The sequence below is a fragment of the Dasypus novemcinctus genome, chromosome 18 (genome assembly GCF_030445035.2).
Source record: "Dasypus novemcinctus isolate mDasNov1 chromosome 18, mDasNov1.1.hap2, whole genome shotgun sequence".
NCBI lineage: Eukaryota > Metazoa > Chordata > Mammalia > Cingulata > Dasypodidae > Dasypus > Dasypus novemcinctus.
Window position 1 is genome coordinate 5,615,916 of NC_080690.1, and position 21,643 is coordinate 5,637,558.

General features: G+C 41.3%; 1 protein-coding gene across 6 annotated transcripts in view; it reads right to left on the reverse strand.

Moving 5' to 3' along the window:
• Positions 1-21,643, reverse strand: part of CDH13 (cadherin 13) — a 1,112,406-nt gene that overhangs the window by 177,974 nt on the left and 912,789 nt on the right. For all 6 annotated transcript variants that reach the window (XM_058279653.2, XM_058279651.1, XM_071209046.1 and 3 more), the window contains one exon: positions 15,870-16,010. In XM_058279653.2, coding sequence (XP_058135636.1) covers positions 15,870-16,010 — 141 coding nt within the window. The remainder of the gene's footprint in view (positions 1-15,869; positions 16,011-21,643) is intronic.

A 21,643-nucleotide genomic window follows, 5' to 3' on the forward strand; every position in this document is an offset into this window, starting at 1 on the left:
CCTGTGCACAGGCCAAGGTAAGAAAAGGGACTATTAAATATTGCCTTGGTGGTGGGGAAATTCTGGTGAATGTAGGTTTGAAAGAAACCCAGACAAGACTCAGAATGGGCAATAGAGGCAGTCGGTCAACCAGGGAGGGGGTATCTGTAAGATCCCCCAGGGACATTCCTACAGATAGTACATTAGGGAGGATGTTGGAACGTTGGACTGATAATGATTGGACCAAGGGAAAGGAAATGATCATCTGATGTATTCTGGGCAAAATACAGGGCAGATGTGGATTGGCTCTGTGCTGAACTTTCTTTCATAATTCTTTTTGTGTTTGTCTGTCTGTTCAGTGTATGTTTTAATACTTCTGGGTGATAATATTGACAGTGAAAATTCTTAAAAGAGCTCTATTCAAATGGCTAAAAATCAAAAAAGAACTTACATTAATAAAGTATAGAAATCTTTGAAATGCCTAAATTGAGATGATTAGTTTATTCTTTTATCACAGAACAGAATGAGGGATATGAGACTTAAGTAGATATAGAAAGACATAAAAGGTTTGTGGGAGTGCCAACTAAAATTTGGTAAGTTTGTTTAAAGGAATGTGTTTATTCCTAAGATAAGATACCTGGTTTTCATAAAATCAGAATGGAAGTATATGGGACAAAACTTTAATGCATATGGCAAGTTGTAGAAGGTATTGTAGAAGATAGCATTAAGTAAGGGAATATGTTTTGTGAAGGTAGAATTTGTCTTGAGATGAAGCAACTATTGTCTATGCAGTTATAGATATAAGAAGTTTGTAGAAGCAATGTTTAAACCGAAATATTTGAATGGCTAATTCCAGTAAGTCATTATTAAACAGAAACAATTGATTTTAATAACAAAAAGTAGTTTCATAACAGGGAGAACTGTCAGAGGCCACTTCAATCTACATATTAAAGTGGTGGTAAAGGAAGATAATCTTGATTCCATTGGGCATCTGTATTGCTGAAGTAAAATACTTGTTAATTAATGTTGTCACAGTGAAGGTGTAGAAGTAAAAATCTCCGTGGTGCTGAAGGGCGCTGTGCACCAGGCCAGTCAAATACTGGAGCCTACCTTCCTAGCTTCTCTCTAGGGTCAACGCTGCTGCAGAATGCTGGCTATATGAAGGACTTGCTAAGTGGAGCAGTGATATACCAGAGTGCTGTGAGTAGAACTTAAACATAATTGAGATAATGGCCTGTTCCCATGTAGAGAGAACTTGTATGGTGTTGTAAACGTGGAGCTTAGATCTATTAATTGTACCTCAAAAAGAAACACATTCGTTAGTGCATTGTTTGGTATTAAGTACTGTACCTATATCTCTCCTATTCTAGAAATATGCTTGATTATGGTGATATCTTTTCTAGATCATATGCAAAGGGATATTGGACATGTTAAAAGGTCCTAGTAAACTTCATTTTCTAAGTAGTTAATGAACATGCTTAATCCATTCTCCCTCCTGGCCCTTATTCTAAAACCTGTCCTACTCCTATCCTGTGGGGGACTGGCAAACCCACATACCATCCTGCCAGGGCTAAGCATTTTCCCACCAGGAAGGAAACAGTAAATAAGGTGGCTGAGATCCACTGCAGCTTAACCGTGTCAAGATAGTCTATGGGTAACCTTTCCTCATCTAGGACCTGGAAACCAATTTCTGATGAAAACGTGCAAAATACAGCCCATCGACTTTGAGAAGATGTAGCCTTTAGGCACCTGGCCTTTTCTATTTTTGTGGCCCAGTAGCCTTTCAGTGAAACCCTATATCCTCAAAATTCTAATTAAGTTTATTTCTTCCATCTTGTTATTCATATAGGGATTTCATCCAGTTTCACCCAGGCCGCCATAGTCATCTTCCTCCAACCATTATAGAATAGCAGGAGGGTTTTACACCTTGTCAGGTAAGGCCTACTGCCCCTAGCCAGTGGGAAGCAAAACCTTAAAAAGGAATGACCATCATTCTTCAGCACCCCTTTAAGAATGAAGATATACGCTCTCGGGGAGATAGAGGCTTTGGAGGGACTCAAATGGGCACTGGTGCAGGCCCCTGTTCTAGCCCTCCCTTCCCTTGAGAAACCTTTCCACCTGTTTGTTACGGTAGATAAAGGGACAACCTTGGGGGTTCTGATCCAAATCTGGGGTGGTCCAAGGAGACCTGTAGCCTTCCTTTCCAAAATCCTGGATCCTGTCTCCAGGGGATGGCCTGGATGCGTTCGAGCTGTGGCAGGAGCCGCACTCCTGGTAGAAGAGAGCAGGAAGCTGATTTTTGGAGGAGCCTTAGTCGTTAGCACCCCTCATCAGGTCAGAACTATTTTGTCTCAGAAAGTGGGAAGGTGGCTGAATGATTCCCAAATTCTGAAGTATGAGGCTATCCTAATAGAAAAATGGCTTGGTATTGACAATAGACCATAGCCTAAACCCGGCCTCCTTCCTTTGGAAGGGATCTGACAAATGGAGGCTCCTAAGCATGATTGTTTAGACCTGACAGAGTATCAGATCTGAGTCCAGTCCAACCTAGGGAAACTTCCCCTGCACTTGGAGGAAAAATTGTTCATAGACAGGTCCTCCAGGGTCCTAGACGGAAGGAGGCACAATGGCTATGTAATTGTAGATGGACTAACTTATAAAGTGAGAGAAGCTGGCCGATTGCCCAATGACTGGTGAGCTCAAATTTGTGAATTGTATGCATTAAATCAAGCCCTTAAATTATTAGAGGAAAAGGATGAAACAGTTTTCACCGATTCTAAGAATGCCTTTGGAGTAGTTCACATCTTTGGAAAAATTTGGGAAGAGAGGGGATTGATTAATAGCAAAGGAAAAGGGCTAATCCATGGGGACTTAATAAAACAAGTATTGGCCAATCTACTCTTACCCAGGCAAATATCAGTGGTGGCATGTAAACAGACACCAGAAAGGTCACACGTTTGAAGCAAAGGGCAATAGGTTAGCAGATGAAGGGGCTTGCGAAGCTTCCCTTAGTTCCCCTTTGAAGTTCATGATCCTGAAACCCTCCATTCCTGAAGAGTTCGGGGTCCCCACATTCTCTGAAAAGGATGTGAAAGAGCTGGAGCAGTTAGGAGCAACCCTGGATGATCAAGGGAGTTGGCTTCTCCTGGATGGCAGGCAAATGTTGAATAAACCAGTGATGAGAGGGTTATATGGGAACCTCTTATGTTTTTTAAATGTAACATTCTATGTGATCTATTAACTTTAATAAAAAACAGTGTTATTAAAAAAGAGAAAAAAACCAAAAAACCAAGAAACAAGTGATAAGAGAGGTATTAGCAGTCTTACACCGGGGGAGACATTGAGGGGCACAGGCCATGTGTGATCTGGTTCTTAAGCATTTTGGATGTGTGGACCTTTATACTGTAGCTAAACAAATAAGTGAACGATGTATAATTTGCCAAAAGGTCAATTAGAAAGTCTTAAGGAAGCAAGAACAAGAGGGAAGGGAGCTGGGCCTCAGGCCATCCCAGAATATTCAGGTTGATTACACTGAAATGCCCCCAACTGGTCAGCTGAAGTATGTTCTGGTTATTGTAGATCACCTGACAGGATGGGTGGAGGCATAGTCTCTGGCCTCAGCTACAACATCAGAATCTTCTAAAATTATCCGTGAACAAATCATTCCTCATTATAGGTTAGTGGAAAATACAGACTCAGACAATGGTAGCCAATTTATCACCCATGTACTCCAGAATATTATGCGAACCCTGGGTGTCACATGGAACACCTTGGCACCCGCCGTCTTCAGGGAGAGTGGAGAGAATGAATCAGACTTTAAAGAAGCGTCTTTCTAAGTTGGTCTTAGAAACCAAGTTACCCTGGATTAAGTGCTTACCCATAGCCCTACTGAGGATTAGAACTGCCCCTAGGAAAGAACTGGGAATCTCTCCTTACCAAATGCTTTTGGCTTACCTTTTCCTAGGAGGACTGGAGACCTTCCTTCCTTAGAGTCAAAGGATCTCTTCCTTAAGATTTATATACTGGCATTGTCCTCTACTTTGTCATTCCTCAGGCATCATGGTTTGCTGGCCCAGACCCCACCTCTAGAATTCACTGTCCATCAACACCAACCCAACAGTTAGGTCCTAATCAAGTTGTGGAAGGAGTCCAAACTTCAGCCAATCTGGGAAGGACCCTATCAAGTTTTGTTGACAACTGAAACTGCAGTCCGGACAGCAGAAAGAGGCTGGACCTACTACTCTCGAGTAAAAGGACCAGTACCCAACCTGGGTGATAAGTACCCAACAATACCATCCAAGTCCCGGGAAATAACTCCAACTTCAGATCCCTTAAGGATCACTCTGAGGAGGCAATAGTTGGGAGGGCATATCAGAAAGGGGGAAGGACTGGTCAGATTCTCTATCAGTGAACTTTGTGGGAAGATATCCCTCCACTTGGAGGGAAGGCTATTATCTATATCCACCTTGTCTCATGCCTTAAGAGTCTAGCAGATGAAGGATTTAAAGTTTTTGAAAATGAGAATAATTATACTGACTATGATGTTTCAGATTCAGGTCATGACAAACCCCACTAAATTGATAGGAAATATAACCGAAAGCCTGGAGTCTCCGACTGTGCAGTTTGATGCCTGCCATGTGATAAAATATATGGGGATTTAGGATATCAGTGGTGGCTGAGTGGGCAAAATAAATACCTATGCCCAGAGTCACCAAGAGGTTATCTCAATGCTCCCTGTCTTGATTAGAACTTTGTGTAGTAGGCTACCTAGTACAAGGAGTGGCCTGCTGGGAATGGCAGAGGCCGAACTCACTGCAAACCGCTGAAGGATAAAATAGCCTTTTATAAAGGCTTTTATAAAGATGCAAAAACCTCCAGTGTAACCCAGTGGTAATAACTATTAGAAAGGCAGACAAATTCAGCAACAACCATTATTCTTCCCCTGACAGAGTCTATGGGATGGGGGTGGATGTTACAGGTAAAGATCCTCTGGGGAGATTCCATATTTGAGTCCTTCCTCACCCTGTGGATATGATGTCAACAACACCCTTCCAGCTAACCCTTCAGAGATCCCAAGGGAAATCCAAAGGCCAGTTCCCCTATGCAGAATGATCCCAAAGTGGTCAGGATACTTATGATAGAGGATTTAAAGCAGACCATAGAAATAGAGACAGGATATGGAGATGCAAATACCTGGGTAGAATGGGTCAAATATACAGTCCAGAGTCTGAACAAAAGTAACTGTTATGCTTGTGTAACAGCCCGGCCCACTGCTCAAATCGTGCCCTTTTTGTTTGCTATGGAAGAGCATGTAAAGGAGTTTAAGTGCATGGTGCTCCTCTTCCACAATGCTACCCCTGGTGAAAATTGTAGTACATTGTCCTCTCCCCTCCTGTCAAAAAGGGAAACATCATGGGAGGACATAGAATGTCTGGTAATTGTCCCTGCAGCACCACCCAGGACAACTCCAAGTCCCTAAAACACCTCCACATCTCATCTCTTCCTCCCATTCCCTACACCCAGCCACCATGGCCACTTTCTCCACACCAATGCCACATTTTCTTTGATTACTAATCACAATAGTTCATGAATAGAATATCAGTAAGTCCACTCTAATCCATATTCTATTCCTCCATCCTGTGGATCTTGGATTGGTTGTGTCCACTCCACATCTATATCAAGAGGGGGCTTAGATTCCACATGGATGCTGGATGCAATCCTCCTGCTTTCAGTTGTAGGCACTCTTGACTCCATGATATGGTGGTTGACCTTCTTCAACTCCATGTTGGCTGAGTGGGGTAAGTCCAATAAACCAGAGTGTAGGAGCTGAAGTCTGTTGAGGCTCAGGGCCTGGCTATCATATGGTCAGTCCTGAGATTCAGATCCTCTGGGTATATATTATAACCCAGCACCAACTACAGTTCTGGTAAACGTAACAGGAGAGGCTTGTGAAAAAAGATCACATCTGAGTCCAGCTCCATCACACAGAAGCACAAACTCCAAAGAAGGGCCAACTGACATGGCACTGAACTCCATCTGCCATGACCATAGAACCTGTGGGTCTCTGTAGCCCTCAGAAGAACCAGTACCCAGGGTTGTATCTACTTTATCTGTCTCTGGGACTCTGCTGAGGTGTGCATAAGGGCAACCCCTCTGATAACCTCCAGGCTCTTTTTTGGAGACTCATAGCCATATTAACTCATTTGTCCTTTCCATTTCCCCCTTGATTGAGGAAAAAAAGCATTTTTAACTCCTGGTATTACATGTAGACTGAGATATTCTGCTGGTTCAAGTTGAACCTTGTATTAAAGGTCATTTTCTAGTTACATCATCAGCTGGTACTTGGTAGTAATCCCTTGGCACCAGGGAGGCTAATCCCCGGGAGTCATGTCCCAAGTTGCGGGGAAGGCAATGCATTTAGATGCTGAGTTTGGCTTCAAGACTGGCCACATTTGAGCAACACAGAGGCTCTCAGGAGGTAACTCTTAGGCACCCTGTAGCTCTAGGCCTTGTTCTTATTTCAGGTGCACAGGATGGCCCACTGGATGGAACATGGGAAAGTGTGGGCTATGATGTGGACCATTGACCATGAGGTGCAGCAGTGCTCAGAGATGTATTCACCAAATGCAATGAATGTCTCATGATAATGGAGGAGATTGTTGCTATGGGGGGAGGAGTGGGGCGAGGGGGTGGGGGGTATATGGGAACCTCATATTTTCTGAATGTAATAAAAAAAAAAGGGAAACATCGAAGCCATACCGGCTTCCTGCCTGGGCCCAGGAAGTCACTCTGCCTGTCTCTCTAGATGGGGAAAAGGACTCCAGGGCCTTGGGACCATGGCCTTGTGTACACGAGTATGGACCACGAGTGAGGATAGTACTGGCAATTTCTCCAGGTTGGCCATACTCTGAGCAGACCTTTGGTGGTACTATGGAAAGGGCGTCCTTTGACTGGTGCTACCTGAGAACTGGGGCAGAACCTGTGCTCTGGTTCAATTGTCCATCCCATTTACCCTCACATTTGAAAAAGAGGAAGAAACACAAAACCAGGGAAAGAATGAAAAGAACTTTACCTGGTTCCTTTGATGACCAAATTTATGTAGATAGTATAGGAGTTTCCTGGGGAGTCCCTAATGAATTTAAAGCTAGAAATCAGCTGCAGGATTTGAGTCATTCTTGTTCTGGTGGATCACCGTTAACAAAAATATGGATTGGATTAACTATATATATCATAATCAACAAAGATTTATCAATTACACTAGGGATGCAGTTAAGGGAATAGCAGAACAGTTGGATGCTACTAGCTGAATGGCATGGGAAAATTGGATAGCCCTGGACATGATGCTAGCAGGAAAAGGAGACATCTGTATTATGGTTGGAGGTAGTTGCTGTAACTTCATCCCAAAAAATATGGCCCCAGATGGGACTATCACCAAGGCCTTGTAAGGCTTAACAGCCTTATCTGAAGTGTTAGCAGGTTTGGAAAATGGAAGGGCGTGGCACTGTCTGTCCTGACGTCCCTTACCCTCTTGGCTGGGGTACCCACAGCAGTTGGATGTTACATCATTCCATATGCCCAAGGGTTAGCTCAAAAACTCACTGAAACAGCCCTAACCAAACAGATGCCCGTATAGTATAAGCAAAGCAACTTGTACCCCCTTAAAGAGGAAGATCTCTATGATCCAGAATGTGAGGAGGCCCTGAGCAGATTTGAGAAACTAAACTGTGAAAACTAAAAACAGTCTAAAAGAAAGAGGGGGGATTTGTAAGGAAAGGGTTACATTTAATTTTCACATAAAGGGGAAGTTGAAGCTGGTTGTACAGTTGGAGGAGGGAGGGAAAGGGCCTTCTAGTGACTTTGGCGCCAAGAATTTGAAAAGTGGCACCAAAGCAAGGGTGGGGCCAAAGCGAGGGGGGCTAATGATGAGAAGGGAGGGTGGGGCCAAGGGAAGGTGGGGCCAATAGTGAAAGTGGCACCAAATTTGAAAAGCGGCACCAGGAGAGAAATCGGTGCAGAGCCCACCCAGCCCACTGGAGTATGGAGAGCAGTGACTCAGAGCAGGAACCAGGTAAGTAGTTAGATGTCTCGGATAGGTTGTAACCCCTGAAGTACCCAAACAGTGGGGAACAAAGGGAATGACCTGCATGTTAGGTTTAGGGTATAAATGTCAGTGTTTCTAGCTGTTTCCCGCGTTGGCCATTTTATCCAGTTTGTGCACTCATTCTTGCAAAATTGTTAATAAAATTTTTTTTTCTCTTCCACAATCAGGGGAGCTTTTGTCTTTTCTCTTACAGGTGCAGCTTTCTTTCTAACACTACTGTAGAGTTTTGCTTTTTTCATCCTAGCAGCAATATTTTATGTTAGCAAGAGACTGGCCTGGGGCCGAGATTTGCCATCTCTAGCCATGTGCCTTGGGCAGGGTCCCACATTTATAAAATGGATTGGTGGCATAATAGTCTTTCTAAAATCCTTTCCAAAAATATGGATTGTTAAAAAGGTCAATTTACTAAGGTATGATTAATATACACTGAAATTCATCCTTTTACGGGTTGATGAGTGTTAACAAATATGTGGCCATGTAACAAGATATAGATCATTACACTCAAGATACGAAATATTTCTGTTACCCCCAAAGTATTCTGTACCCTGGTTATGACATAAGAAACTGTAAAAATATTGCAGAGAGAAACAGTGTGACTCTTTCATTTAACTTTTTGATTGCCTCTGTTTACTGTCAAATATTTATAATTCAGTCAATCATTCACCAATTATTTGAACTTATACCACATGCCAGGATGGGTGCTGTAGCCACGGCAGAGAATGAAAGAGACCAGGTTTCTTTTCTGCTGGAGCTTACATTCTAGTATGCGGAGAGTGACAATGAGTAACAATTATACCTCACGTTAGAAGAGAAGTACTACAAAGAACAGTGTATCTATAACATAAGTAATGCAGAATGGGATAATATATAATAGAATTTTAGAAGCTGAAATGCATAGCAGGTCCATCATAAGTATTTGCAGAATGAATAATAAATTTATGTCTAATTGAAACTTTGATGCTACGCTGTGCTTGACCTTAGAAAGGGCAATACAAAGGACCTGCCCCGTATGATGAAGGCATTCAAAGAGGACTGTGGAGACAGATTCTGAGGACAGGAGGAAAAGCAGTGTGGCGGCACTGCACTAGGGGGATGTCTTGTGTGTGGAGAGGAAGTAACAAGCTGCCGGGAGGTTTATAATTTGGGCATTGAAGGATAAATTGGAGTTTTCCAGCTACAAAAGAAGGGGAAGGCATCCCAAGGAAAGGGGACAGGGTGTGCAGCAGCATCCAGGCTCACCAGAGCTTGGTATGTTTGGGGATTAAACAGAGCTCAGGTGGCCCGAGATGCAGGCAGGCTGTGGCCTGGTGGACAGCGTTTAAGACCACCCACGCGTAAGACCCTATGATCCTACTTTAAACTTGTTCAGTACAAAATGGGTTCCAGTTGCAGTGTGGGCTTGGGTATTTCATTTTCTAACCTGCTTCGCATTTGTTGCTCTTGGCTTTTTAAATTCTGTACTCTTAAGCTCTTACTCTGTAGACTGAATTATGGAGGTGCACTAACATTACATTCTTAGAGTAAAAACATGGAGGTGTCATAGCCTTGTGGTTGCTGCTCTTAGTGTGATGAGATTGTCTTTGGATAGAAGCAGATGGACGAAGTCTTCAGGGGCCACTGTGCTGTGGAGGGGCTCAGTGGTGAGACCACCAGCTGCAGTAAAAATTGCTTTTATTGCCATTGAGCTGCTGCTGACCCTTTGAGCATAACCAGAGGGTTAGCGGAAGCACAGAATTTGCATAGAGGTTCGCACAGGGATGATAAGGGTCAACACATAATGAATATAATTATGAAAGAGTGATTAATGCAATAAATTATCTGGCTGTCTGGTCTACCTTGAGGAGCTACTTTATGACTCTGCCTCAGGATAGACTGCATTTTTTACTGGAATTCCAGATGTTTTGACATCATACACATCATTTATATTTGTCATTGGCACTTTCAACAGTGCAAGATTTCTCACCTTGCTGTGTCTAAACAATTAAACCCAGGAAAGCTTGCTCCACTCCTTCCCTCAGCTGGAAGTATACTGTTTGGATGATGACTTCTATTTATAGAACACTGCTTACATTTGTATAAATGTATCCTTCTATTCTCTTTTAGTCAAGAAAGGCAGTTGTAGACCTGCTGTTTCCAGTGCCTGTGAAATTTGAACACTAGGAGATTTAGTTGATAATTTCATGTTTTTAATGACCTTGGTGCAGGAGACGAAAGTAATTAACTCATTTTTTCCAAGTGAAGATGAATGTGGAACCTGAGTGTTGGCTGTTTTGCAGCTAACCCCTCTTCAATTATGTGATGGGAAGCAGGGGAGGCAGTTTACAATAGATGGCTCCCTGGAGTCCTTGGACATGTGTTGCCCTGGACACGACCTGACCTATTATAATTAGGAAAGGTGCTACTGTTTGGGGAGTTGGAAATTGGTTGGTGCCCATGTACCAGAATTGCCCTTTCCTACTCTCTTTAAATATTCCACTTGTTTACATATTGGAATTTTCCCATTACTCTGTACAAAGCATGGAATAAAGGTCCCAATAGTGTATGTTTGGTTTTATTTACAACCTCAGCAACATAGAAAACTGTCAGATATGATTTCACAGTATCACAGAAAACAAATCTCACATAGTTCACTATAATGGCTATAATAAGCTTCATGGAAAGAGGGAGCCTGGACAATTTAGTATAATTAAAGAATTATCTAATTTTTAAAATGTCTTGGACTCCACCCTCCAGAAAAGTTACTTGAGTTAGATAGTTGAAATGGGTTTGATTTTCTAAGAAATATGCAATTTGCTTTCTGGGTTTATCTCTATTGAGCAAGCAGAATGTGTAATTGTGTGGTCATTGTTTAGACATAATCCCATCTGAATTTAAAGGACTCTACCAAGGGAAATAAATGCATATGGAAGTAGGAAAGTATTAGGGATTGAATCATGTCCTCCACAGAAGGCAGGTCCAGTTCTCAAGCCTTGGGCCTGGGGGTGGGAACCCATCCGTGCGCCTCTGAAGATGTGTTCAGTTAAGGTGTGCCCAGACCGAATGAGGGTGGGCCTTAGTCCAATATGGCTAAAGACCTGATAAACAGAGCACATTTCACACAGAAAGAGAAGCTACGGGAAGCAGCCAGAAGCTGTAAGTCAAGGGAACCAGAAAAGAAAGGAGAAGGTGCCACTGTGGGCACTGCTATTTGGTGGGGAAAAAAAAGGAATCCACCAAATGGCTGGCCAGCCAGAAGACACCCTGGGAGGAAGCAAGCCATCTCGCTTCTGACACCAATAAACTCCTGTTGTTAAGCCAAGCCATTGCATGGTGCTGGTTTTAGTAGCTGGGAAACTAGGACAAGATTTTCATTGAAAGCACTCAAATTAAGAGGGAGTTCGCTAGACCCCAGGACCTGGGTTTTTAGTGTGAAAACAGGAGTTATTCAGTCATTATTTGTTGAGCGTCAACTATGTTCTAGGCCGAAATCAGAGTCTTTTGATAAAAATATAACTTTAGAGAGAGGAAGGAACAAGTTACTTTGCTTTAATTGGGACTGAAGTTCTAGTCCATAAATCAAACCCTGGACTTGGGGAGTTTAGCTAGATTGTCTCAGATCATTTCAAAATAGCTTATCTAGGAAGCTCACAACTAACATGTGCTGAGGACATTTGTATAAGCAATTAGGGAAACACGCAGAAGACACTTTCCACTGGGGGAATAGTTCAGCCAACCCAAATTTGCATGAAAGTCAATGACCAAAAACTGATTTACTGTATCAGCAGCAATTTTAAGTATGACCTTGGTTCATCATATCCAGTAACACACTGTTCTCAAGTTAAAATTGTCTTCAAGACCCAGTCAGGAAATACGTTTTGAACACCCACTGGGACTGTAACCGAGAACAAGACAGAAATAGTCTTGCAGCTCAACAAGCTTATAGTCAGTGTAAACAAACACAAAGACACTGAATTATATATTCAAATGCGGTTAAAAGGGGGATTTTTAGGTTGCTCATGTATGTTACTATAATAAAATCAACAAAAAACAAAGGACTGTACAACACAGTGAACCCTATTGTAGATGATGGACTACAGTTAACAATACAATTATAGAAATATTCTTTCATGAATTGTAACAAATATAGCACACTAATGCAAGGTGTTAATAACAGGGTGGTCTTTGGGAAATCTTAATTTTTATGCATGATTTTTTCACAAACTTACAACTTCTCTAGTAAAACCCATACACACACAGAATGAGCAAATGAGCATATTTTCCACCAAGAATTTGTTATTTTAAACATAGTTTAGAATATTAAAATATATGCATACAAAAAAAACCCCCATAGTTTAAAAATATGTCCTCTTTCTTCACTAACAACCCCTCATTTTTCTTTTTTTTTTTTTTCGGTTTTAATGTAACCAACTGAAAAGATAACATTTATTTCTCAGTCTCTGTTATGGATAAAGGAGGCTAAGTAGATGCAAGCAGATGTCTCTGGGAAAGCTCCTAAAATGAAGTTTACTTAGATGCCCTTCTCATGTCCCGCTTCTTTCTTTCTGTAATATGGACAGCGACCCTATTGTACCATGGGGCAGCCTTGATATACACAAAAATAAGAGGAGTCTGGGAAACTGATGACATCATGGTACTGGCATATGGGCTGTAGTCTTCTCTGTGAGAGAAAAAAATATATATCTTGTTTAACACAGTGTTATTTCCAGGCTCTGTTATTTGCAGTCAATCATAACTCCTCTTTTAAACATATCTTTGAAACAGGTAAAAAGATACATTCCCCTTTGGAGGTAGAAGACCATGCCAAACAGAATTATGTTAATGCAAAATCACTATATATTTCTATGAACTTCCTAAGAAATGTCTTAATGTATGTTGAAACTTCTATAAAACAACATCTTCTTGGACAGCCTACTGGACACCCTCTACCCTGAATGACTGCCTTTTCCATTCTGAAATAACCAGACCTTGACCTGAATCTCTAAAATTATTTCAGCATCAAGAATGCAAGCTCCATGTTTCCTTTCTCTTCCTATGACATCCCATTTTCTATCTCTTCCACACCCTAGAGACCACTGCATTTGGACTTAGTCCTCATCTGGTGCTCTTCTTCTCTCTCCAACAGTTTTCTCTTGGACTTTCTTGCTTTCTTCTCCAGCCATGAGTCCACAGTGAGACATTTTATAGATTCTTTCCCTTGTCTTCCAGGGACAACCCTAGGCTCTGTCTTAACCATATATTTTGATATGCTCAAGTAGACTTAAAGGAAAATACTACCCTTTCAACATGGAGGGGAGAGGATTCTCTGGGTAAGGATGCCAGTCAGCTTCATAAAGTTTGGAAGCACCGCCACCATCTTCCTCACCACTGCCCTTATCACCAGCACTTGTAGAGAATACTAGGTGATGGGCAGTATCTACATGGTTTTTCATTGGCTCATTTAACATTCACAAGAACCTAATAAAGAAGGTGCTATTATCAGTTCCATTCATGAATGAAGAAACTAGGATGTACAGCGAATAATATGACATGGCTGCTGAGTGGGATTTGAATCCAGTTCTTGTTCCAGAGCCCACTTCTTCACTTCTCTGCTATACTGCTCCTGGCAATTCTGGTATCTAAAATATATGCATTCCTCTTTAAAAGAAAAAGCAACATCAGCCTTTCAGGAACATGTCAGAAAATCTAACTACAAAATTAATTTATCTAACATTGGACAAGGACTCCTTTGGGGCCTCTAATATCCAAGAGAGACACCAATGTACATGCTAACCATTCACGCTTTGCATTCTCTTCCTTATACTTCTACATGCATTTAGACACAGCCACGCTCTAGGGAAATCCAAGCTTATTGTCCAATGGTCATTTAACAAAAGTTTTGTGTTTATGCCAATATCTACAGGTGAATAAATTTTCCATTATGCTACTCATCGTCTCTTATTTAACTTTCTATGTAAAATTCTTCCTTGAATTCATTGGTATTAATGACCAAAAAAAGTTTCTTACACTGTTTAAACCTTAACTGAGCATACATTTCTTCAAGTGTAGGTTGTAGGAGCTAATGGCAGAGCAGCACTGAAGTGATTAATTAATCTTTCACACCTGGGAACATTGACAAGCAGTCTTATTTTGGGTTGGGGTAATTCTATTTTTATTTACTATGCTTATATTGCATATTACAAAGTACCTCATTTCTTTAAAAAAAAAATAGATTGAATAGAAATTGTACAGATAAGCCAATGCCCCCAGTGAACATTCCAGAGGATACCAGTTCAATGAGGCATGATTAGGTGGTCCATGAACTGGACCTACAGACCATACCTCCTCTTAAGAACCAAGCATTTAATAAGTACTAAGAAGTCATTCAGTAAAAACAATTGTTAAGCAATGCAATTCAGTGTTCTCTACTTGACCCTGAAATCTTTTTATTTTGGGGGTGTAACTTATGGAACGAATTTCCTAGAAGGTGTTTGGGAACATGGAGAGAATGAGCAGTCCTGTGTTGACAGTTACAGTAATGCCTTTATGAGGAGCAACAGAATCGAGGCCGTAGCAAGGTACTGTGGACTTGCTGATTTGAGGCTGGAACCCTGAGTCCCCAAGACACCACAGGGAAAGGGGGCGAGTCCCAGTTCCATAATGCGCCATGCCAGGCTTCTCAGTGGGAGCGGTCACTACAGAGCCCATCTGACCTGAGCCCCCTGGGGTAGTCCTGGGAGTCCTGAGAGAGGGATGGAGCACCTGCAGCTTCCCACGTGGTTCTCTTCTCCCAGTGCCCTGGAGCTCAACGGCGGGTGGGAACGCAGAGCAGCACAGTTAAGAGCAAAGCTTCGGTGTCTCAGGGACTTGTGGTCACATCCTGTTTTGGCCACTTACTACACCCATGACCTTGAAGCAGTTATCTAGCATCGCCAGCCCTGAGCATCACAAGAAGCTCCCTCATTTGTAAAAGGGTAAATGAGACCAACTTCACACAGTCAAATGAGGCCAAGGGTCTAAGGTGGTGAGCGCCATGGTAGATGCACCCTCAAGGCTCAGCAAACTGCAGGGCTGTCATTAATATTTCTATCCTGTCCATTTGGTTAGTAGGGGGGGCATCAGTGTTTTAGACCTGCTGCTGTTCCCCAAAGAAGCCGTGATCTCAGCACATTTTCAACAGATGTATCCTGCAAGTGATTTCCTATTAGGGTACAGATTCAGCAACTGAAGGTAATCTTGTGTTCTCAGCCCTTCCCCAAACATCCTGCCATTGGAATAAATGGGAAATGACAACCATGATCCATAATCATGAAAGCACAGGAGCTGAGAATAAATAATGCCTCTCCTCAACAAGCTAACTCGGTTATTATTTATAAGCTCCTGGGCCACCTTGTTCTTGGCAAGAAAATCTGCTTTACCTCCTTGCTACTGTTCCGTCTGGCCTCTCAATCTGTACTTGCTGAAAAACTAGTGATTGTTATGCTAAAATCACAAGGGGACCCACATCATTCAGCATTAAATAACACCAATAAAACTATAAAAATGGCACTTTGGCATTAAAAGTTATTTTCTTATGGACTTTAACAAGATTCAGTGCTTTTGTTCTCATGGCACTCTGGTATTCCCAGCTTCACAAAGAAAATAAGATAAACATGTGAAAAAATATTCTGGAGAAACACCATCCTCTCTCCCACAAAGGAATATTTTGATTTTGCAAAGAGGGAGCCAGCAGGGGCTGCCATGCCACACCTTTAACACTGATGGGCAGTCATGGCCTGGCCAGGATGCCATGGTGGTGCTCAGCAGGGCTTACCTCTTTCTTGGTGAATTTTGGTGAGTGATCATTTTTGTCATCAATCATGATTGTTGCGGTAGCAGTGCCTGTTAATCCAACGTCCAGTCCAGCCATGTCCTGGGCCTCGATGATTAATTCATACTTGGGATTTTCCAGGGTCTAGGAAAACAAAACACAGCAAAGAAGATGGCATTTAGATTTGGGTTAGTGTTTTGGACAGTTGGCAGTCGTGTTGCTCGGGCTGCCTCTCTCCTCTCCATCTGGGACAGGCACTTCCCATCTGGCATTGCACACTCACCTGCCATGCCTTTAGGCCTCTTTGGAATCTCTTTCAAGACAAGACTGTTTATAGATTGGAGTTGGCCAGGGGATGGAATCTATTTTCTGTCCTGGTTTAAGGAGACAGGTTTCATTTCCTGGGTTTGGGTGTCCTATGTGTGTCTGATATTGATACATATCTATGTAATTTCACAGTGACCTCAGAAACTGATCTGGAAATGAGGCTAACCTTAATGATGAGATTAGGACAAAAAAGGTAGCTGTAGGAAGTCACATTTATGGAGCGTTTCGATGGGCCAGGCATTGAGTGACATTACTTTACAGTAATCATTACAGTTAATCTTTCCAACAACCATGTCAGTCTGCAATAATTGTTCTCATTTTTCAGGCAAAAAACAAAAAACGATACTTGAGATTTAGAGTCATTTGCATGGCATTCCTTTTGTGTCATTTGGTCTCACAGGATGTTAAATCTGAAAGTTGCATTTATTCTATGATCCGATAAATTCAACAAAGCAATAGTATGCTACTGCCTCTCTTAATATACATAAATTTTTCATTTGAATATTTGACATATTCTGCTACCATGTTTAAACATTCAAAACAACCAAGCCAGTGGCCCCGATCTCAAGGTGAAGAATGATGCAGTGGATGGTAAATAACAAACTCTGCATTTATATGGCTTCTGTAGCAGATTGGCTTGTCTTGTTGTATAACAAAGAACTTGGCTGGTTTTTATCTCCAGTTCTTGTGAGACACCCTCTAAATCTTTGGAATTTCCCATATAGGAGTGTCCTATTATTCATGGTAGGCCCTAGACAGCACCTGGGAATGTATGCTAATGAGGCGACAGGGTGGGCTGGCAACACCATGTAGACCAACCACATGGTTAGGGGGTTGGGCTTTGAGCCTCATTATATCACCTGACTTCAGGGAGTGCTAGAGGGCTGGAGCTCAAGTTCAGCCATGTGGGAAATGATTCCGTCAGTCATGCCTATGTAATGAAACCTCAACAAAAACTCCAGATATTGAAGTACTGGTGGGCTTCCTTGAATGCTAATATATATCAGTGTGCCAGAAAGGTGATACATTCTGATTCCATGAAGAGAGGACACAGGAGTTTTGTATTGGCGATCCTCCCAGACCTTGCTCTATGTGTCTCTTTTGGTGGTTCTGATTTGTGTCCTTTTGCTACAATAAAACTATAATCATAAATGTAGTACTTTCTTGAGCTCTATGTGTCATTCTATTGAATTTTTGAACCTGAATGATGAAACCTCAAAATTTGTAGCCAGCCAGAAGTGAGGGCAGCTCGCGGTACTCCTGACTTGTAGCTAGCTTCTGAAGTAAGGGCAGTGTTGTACAGGATTGTGCCCTTAACCCATGGGGTCTGACCTAACTCCAGGTAGTCAGCATCAGAAGTTACCGGAACTTGGTCACCCTTACCTCAATTTCCTCTGGGGACCTTGCTGTCAGTTACTCTCTGCAAATGTGGTTTGGGTGGGATTGCCTTTTCCTATCTTCCAATCCTCCTGACTTTTGGGATGAATCTTTGTCAGGAGAAGCCAATAAGGGCATCCCATCCCAGAGCCATAATGACCAGTTGAGGCCCAGAACCTGCATTTGTCATGTAGAGGATGAGTGAACCTGGAAGCATTTCGCTAGGAGAGCTAGCCCAACAATCTCAAGACCACTGCAGGGGGTGGGTGGGGGAAGGCCATCTGAGACTGAAGCCATTCTATGAGAGAATTAGACTTGAACCTTGGAGAGACAGAGATGCTTTCCAGTGATACCTATGGAGCCATTTCATCATGCTGTGCCCCAAGCCAGCTCAGCACATGGGCTTTTCAGAAATAAGTCGTTAATTTTCCTTATTTGCTTAAATCAGCTTAGATTGGTTTTTTAATCACTCACACAGAGAGTCTGTGTTGAACGACCTTCAATAACAAAACTAAAAGGTGTTTGCAACTACGTAAACAGGCCTAGCAGCGTGGCAGCTTTAAAAGCATTGGTTAAGCCAAACAATGATTAAGAAATATCATGGGAGCAAAGAACAAAAAGCGATGGAGGGTCTCTAATTTCCTCCTGAAGCCATAAGATTACATGGCAAGTGTCAATAGCTGAGCCCTAGTTGTCCCAAAAGCTCTTAAATATTTTTGAAGGGGGTTAGCTACTTGCTTCCTAGTATACCTTTAATTTGTGTTCCTTTAACCAAGAGCTTCTGAGCTACTAGGTGCCATTGGATGGATTGGTAAGATTCTAATTTTTTTTTTAACTCATGAGGATGAGCGGGATGCTGATGCAGTCTTTTGACAGAGCTGTTGACGATGTTTTGATTTTTTACTCTAACTCCATCAGGATTAAATGTCACAAAGTTCTGAAATTGCTGAACACAAATAGAATTTGACAACAAACCCAGATTTGGATAACTCTGGTTCTTCAGTTGGCACTGCTCCGTAAAGCTGGGCTTGAAATGCCAACTACTCTCAAGCTGAAGCTGGGAAATCCACAGCCTAATTTAAGTGGCTTTCCACTTATCATCATTGACAAGTTGGACTGGACTTGCCATTTGCCATAAATTCTACAGCTGGATCATATGAAACCAATAAACAAGCCCATTTTCAAAATCTTTCCTGAGTTTCTCTGAATATGCTAAGCACTCACTAGCCTGAGCAAACAGACAACATCAAAGGTATATCTTTTTGTATAACAATTTTACTTTTGTCATAAAATACTACATACACTTTTGAAAGTGTACAATCATAAAAATAAGAAATTATGATTTTTCCAATATAGAAGAGATCATGATAAATGTTATTTCCCTGATGTTATATAATTTACCAACATAATTCCTTGATATTAAAGGTTGCATACAACATAATCATATGAATATTTTATAATTTACTTGTATTAAGTTCAAGGTTATTTCCAGTCTTTAAAATTTGGCAACTTTTAAGCAATGCTGTAACAAACATCTCTTTTCAGGAAGCCCACCAATATATTTTGGAATTACTGTGGCAAAGGGTATGAATGTTTTAAGGCTCTTTAGTCATCTATCCATATTGTTTCCAAGAAGATCTTGCTAAGTTTCATACTTGTCTTACAAGAACTTTAGTTTAGACCTCAGTCATGGCCAGTTGCTAAATAATTGCTCCTGACCTTGCCCAGTGAAGCAAACTAGGCACCATGTGATTCTATGATGGTACCTAATGAGGATGGGAATATCCCACAGCATTCACCCTTCCACTTGCAGTATAGATTGCTATAGGAGCACACAGCGGGACAGCTTCCAGCACTAATGATAGTGTGCATGTGACGCTTTGCCTGCCCAATAGCTTTCCCTCTTCCTCTGTTACCTGTGCTATGATTTCCTCTGCAGGCTACCCCTTTCTCAGTCTTAGTACAGGTGGAGTGCAGGTAGGATTGACTCCAACCTTGATACAGGTACGGTCATGGAGCTCAGGTCTGGGCAAGAAGAGCCTTGCATTTCCAAGGTCGAAAGAGGCCCTCTACCCTGGGATAGATTTCTCTTAGGAAAAAAACTTTTTTCCTAAAAGTTCTATTGGGCTTGAAATTATTAGTGGTAGCTAATGATGAGGCTATTTTCCAGGCACACAGAGAAAGTCAACCTGAGAATGGAGGTAGCACAGAGGAAAAGAGAATTGAGATGCAGAGGTGAAACCCCTTCTACTGTCATTTGAGCCCCTTGAGCATTCATTCTTATGACAGAACAAAGGAAGGACACATTGACATAAATTCTCTTGTAGTTTAATAAATATTATAAATTATTAAAAAAATGAACCAGCAAATTTCCATCTCCTGAAGCAAATAAAACTTTATGACTGCAATGGGAAATGGATTGATTAACTGAGGAGAGAATCAATTAGACTATTAAGTAGACAAATTACAAGGTTTGGAAGGAGATGTTCCAAAAGACTCAATTTTCTGGCAAACTGAAGGCTAACATTAAAAATGTTTTTTATTGAAGCAATATCCAATTATTGTAGGAAAAATAAAAACAATGCAGTCATTTCTCTTCTACCCTTGCCTAATCCCACCCTAAGAAGAAATACTGGTTGGTAACAGTTTGGTGTCTATTTCTCTCTTCTTTTCTCCTATATTCCAAACACACATATGTATACACAGATACATGTTATGCTTTCAAATGTTTTACCAGACTGGAAGGATGCCACTCATGCAGCTGTACAATGTGCTTCACCAGCTTGCTTTCATGTTCATACTCATCAGGTCTGTTGGTTCATTTTCACAGCTGTTTAACAGTTCGCTGAATGGACCCACCATAATTTATACATCAGCCTCTATAAGATGGCCATTTGGGGAGCTTCCACGTTTTCACTTTTTTTCTTTATTATAGAATTTGTGGGTTTACAGAACAATTATGCATAAAATATAGGATTCCCATATACCACCTGACCACAAGCACTTTGCATTGGTATAGCATATATCTTACAATTGATGATAGCACATTTTCATAATTGTACTATTAACTAAAGTCCATGGTTTAACTGAGGTTTCATGGTGTACTGTAGTGTAGTTCTATGGATTTTTTAAAAAAAATTATTCTGCTATCATAGTATAATCTAACATTTCCCTCTTTATTAATAGTCAGAGATATCTATTTCAGTGCTTTTACTTGCATTCACAGTGTTATACTACTATCACCACCATCTATTACCAAAACATTTCCATCAATCCAAATAAGAACCCTGTACATTTAAGTCTTAACTTCCTATTCCCAATGCCCACTCTGTCCCCTGGTAACCTATATTCTAGATTCTGAATCTCTGAGTTTGCTTATTCTAATTGTTTCAAATCAATGAAATAGTACAATATTTGTCCTTTGTGTCTGGCTTAATTCACTCAACAGGACGTCTTCAAGATCCATCCATGTTGTTTGCATCTATCAGGACTTCATTCCTTTTTATGACTGAATAATATTCCATTGTGTGGATATGTCATATTTTATTTATCTATTCATCGTTTGATGGACAAGTGGGTTGCTTCCATCTTTGGGCAATTGTGAATAATGGTGCTATGAACATTTGTGTGTAAATATCTGTTGAGGCTCTGCTTTTAATTCTTTGGGTATATACCTAATAGTGGGATTGCCAGGTCATATGGTAGTTCTATCACTTAGCTTTCTGAGGAGCTGCCGGACTGTCTTCCTTAGCAGGTGCACCGTTTTACATTGTCACCAACGATGAATAAGTGTTCTTATTTCTCCACATCCTCTCCAATCCTTGTTATTTTCCATTTTTTACAGCAGCCATTCTAATGGAGATAAAATCATATCTCATTGTGGCTTTGATTTACATTTCCCTAATAACTAATAATGCTGAATATTTTTTCATGTACTTTTTGCCTGTTTGTGTATCTTCTTTGGAGAGATGTCGGTTCAATCTTTTGCTCATTTTTTATTTGGGTTGCTTGTCTTTTTGTGAAGTTGAATGCTTTCTTTATATACTGGATAAATCCTTTATCAGATAAGTAGT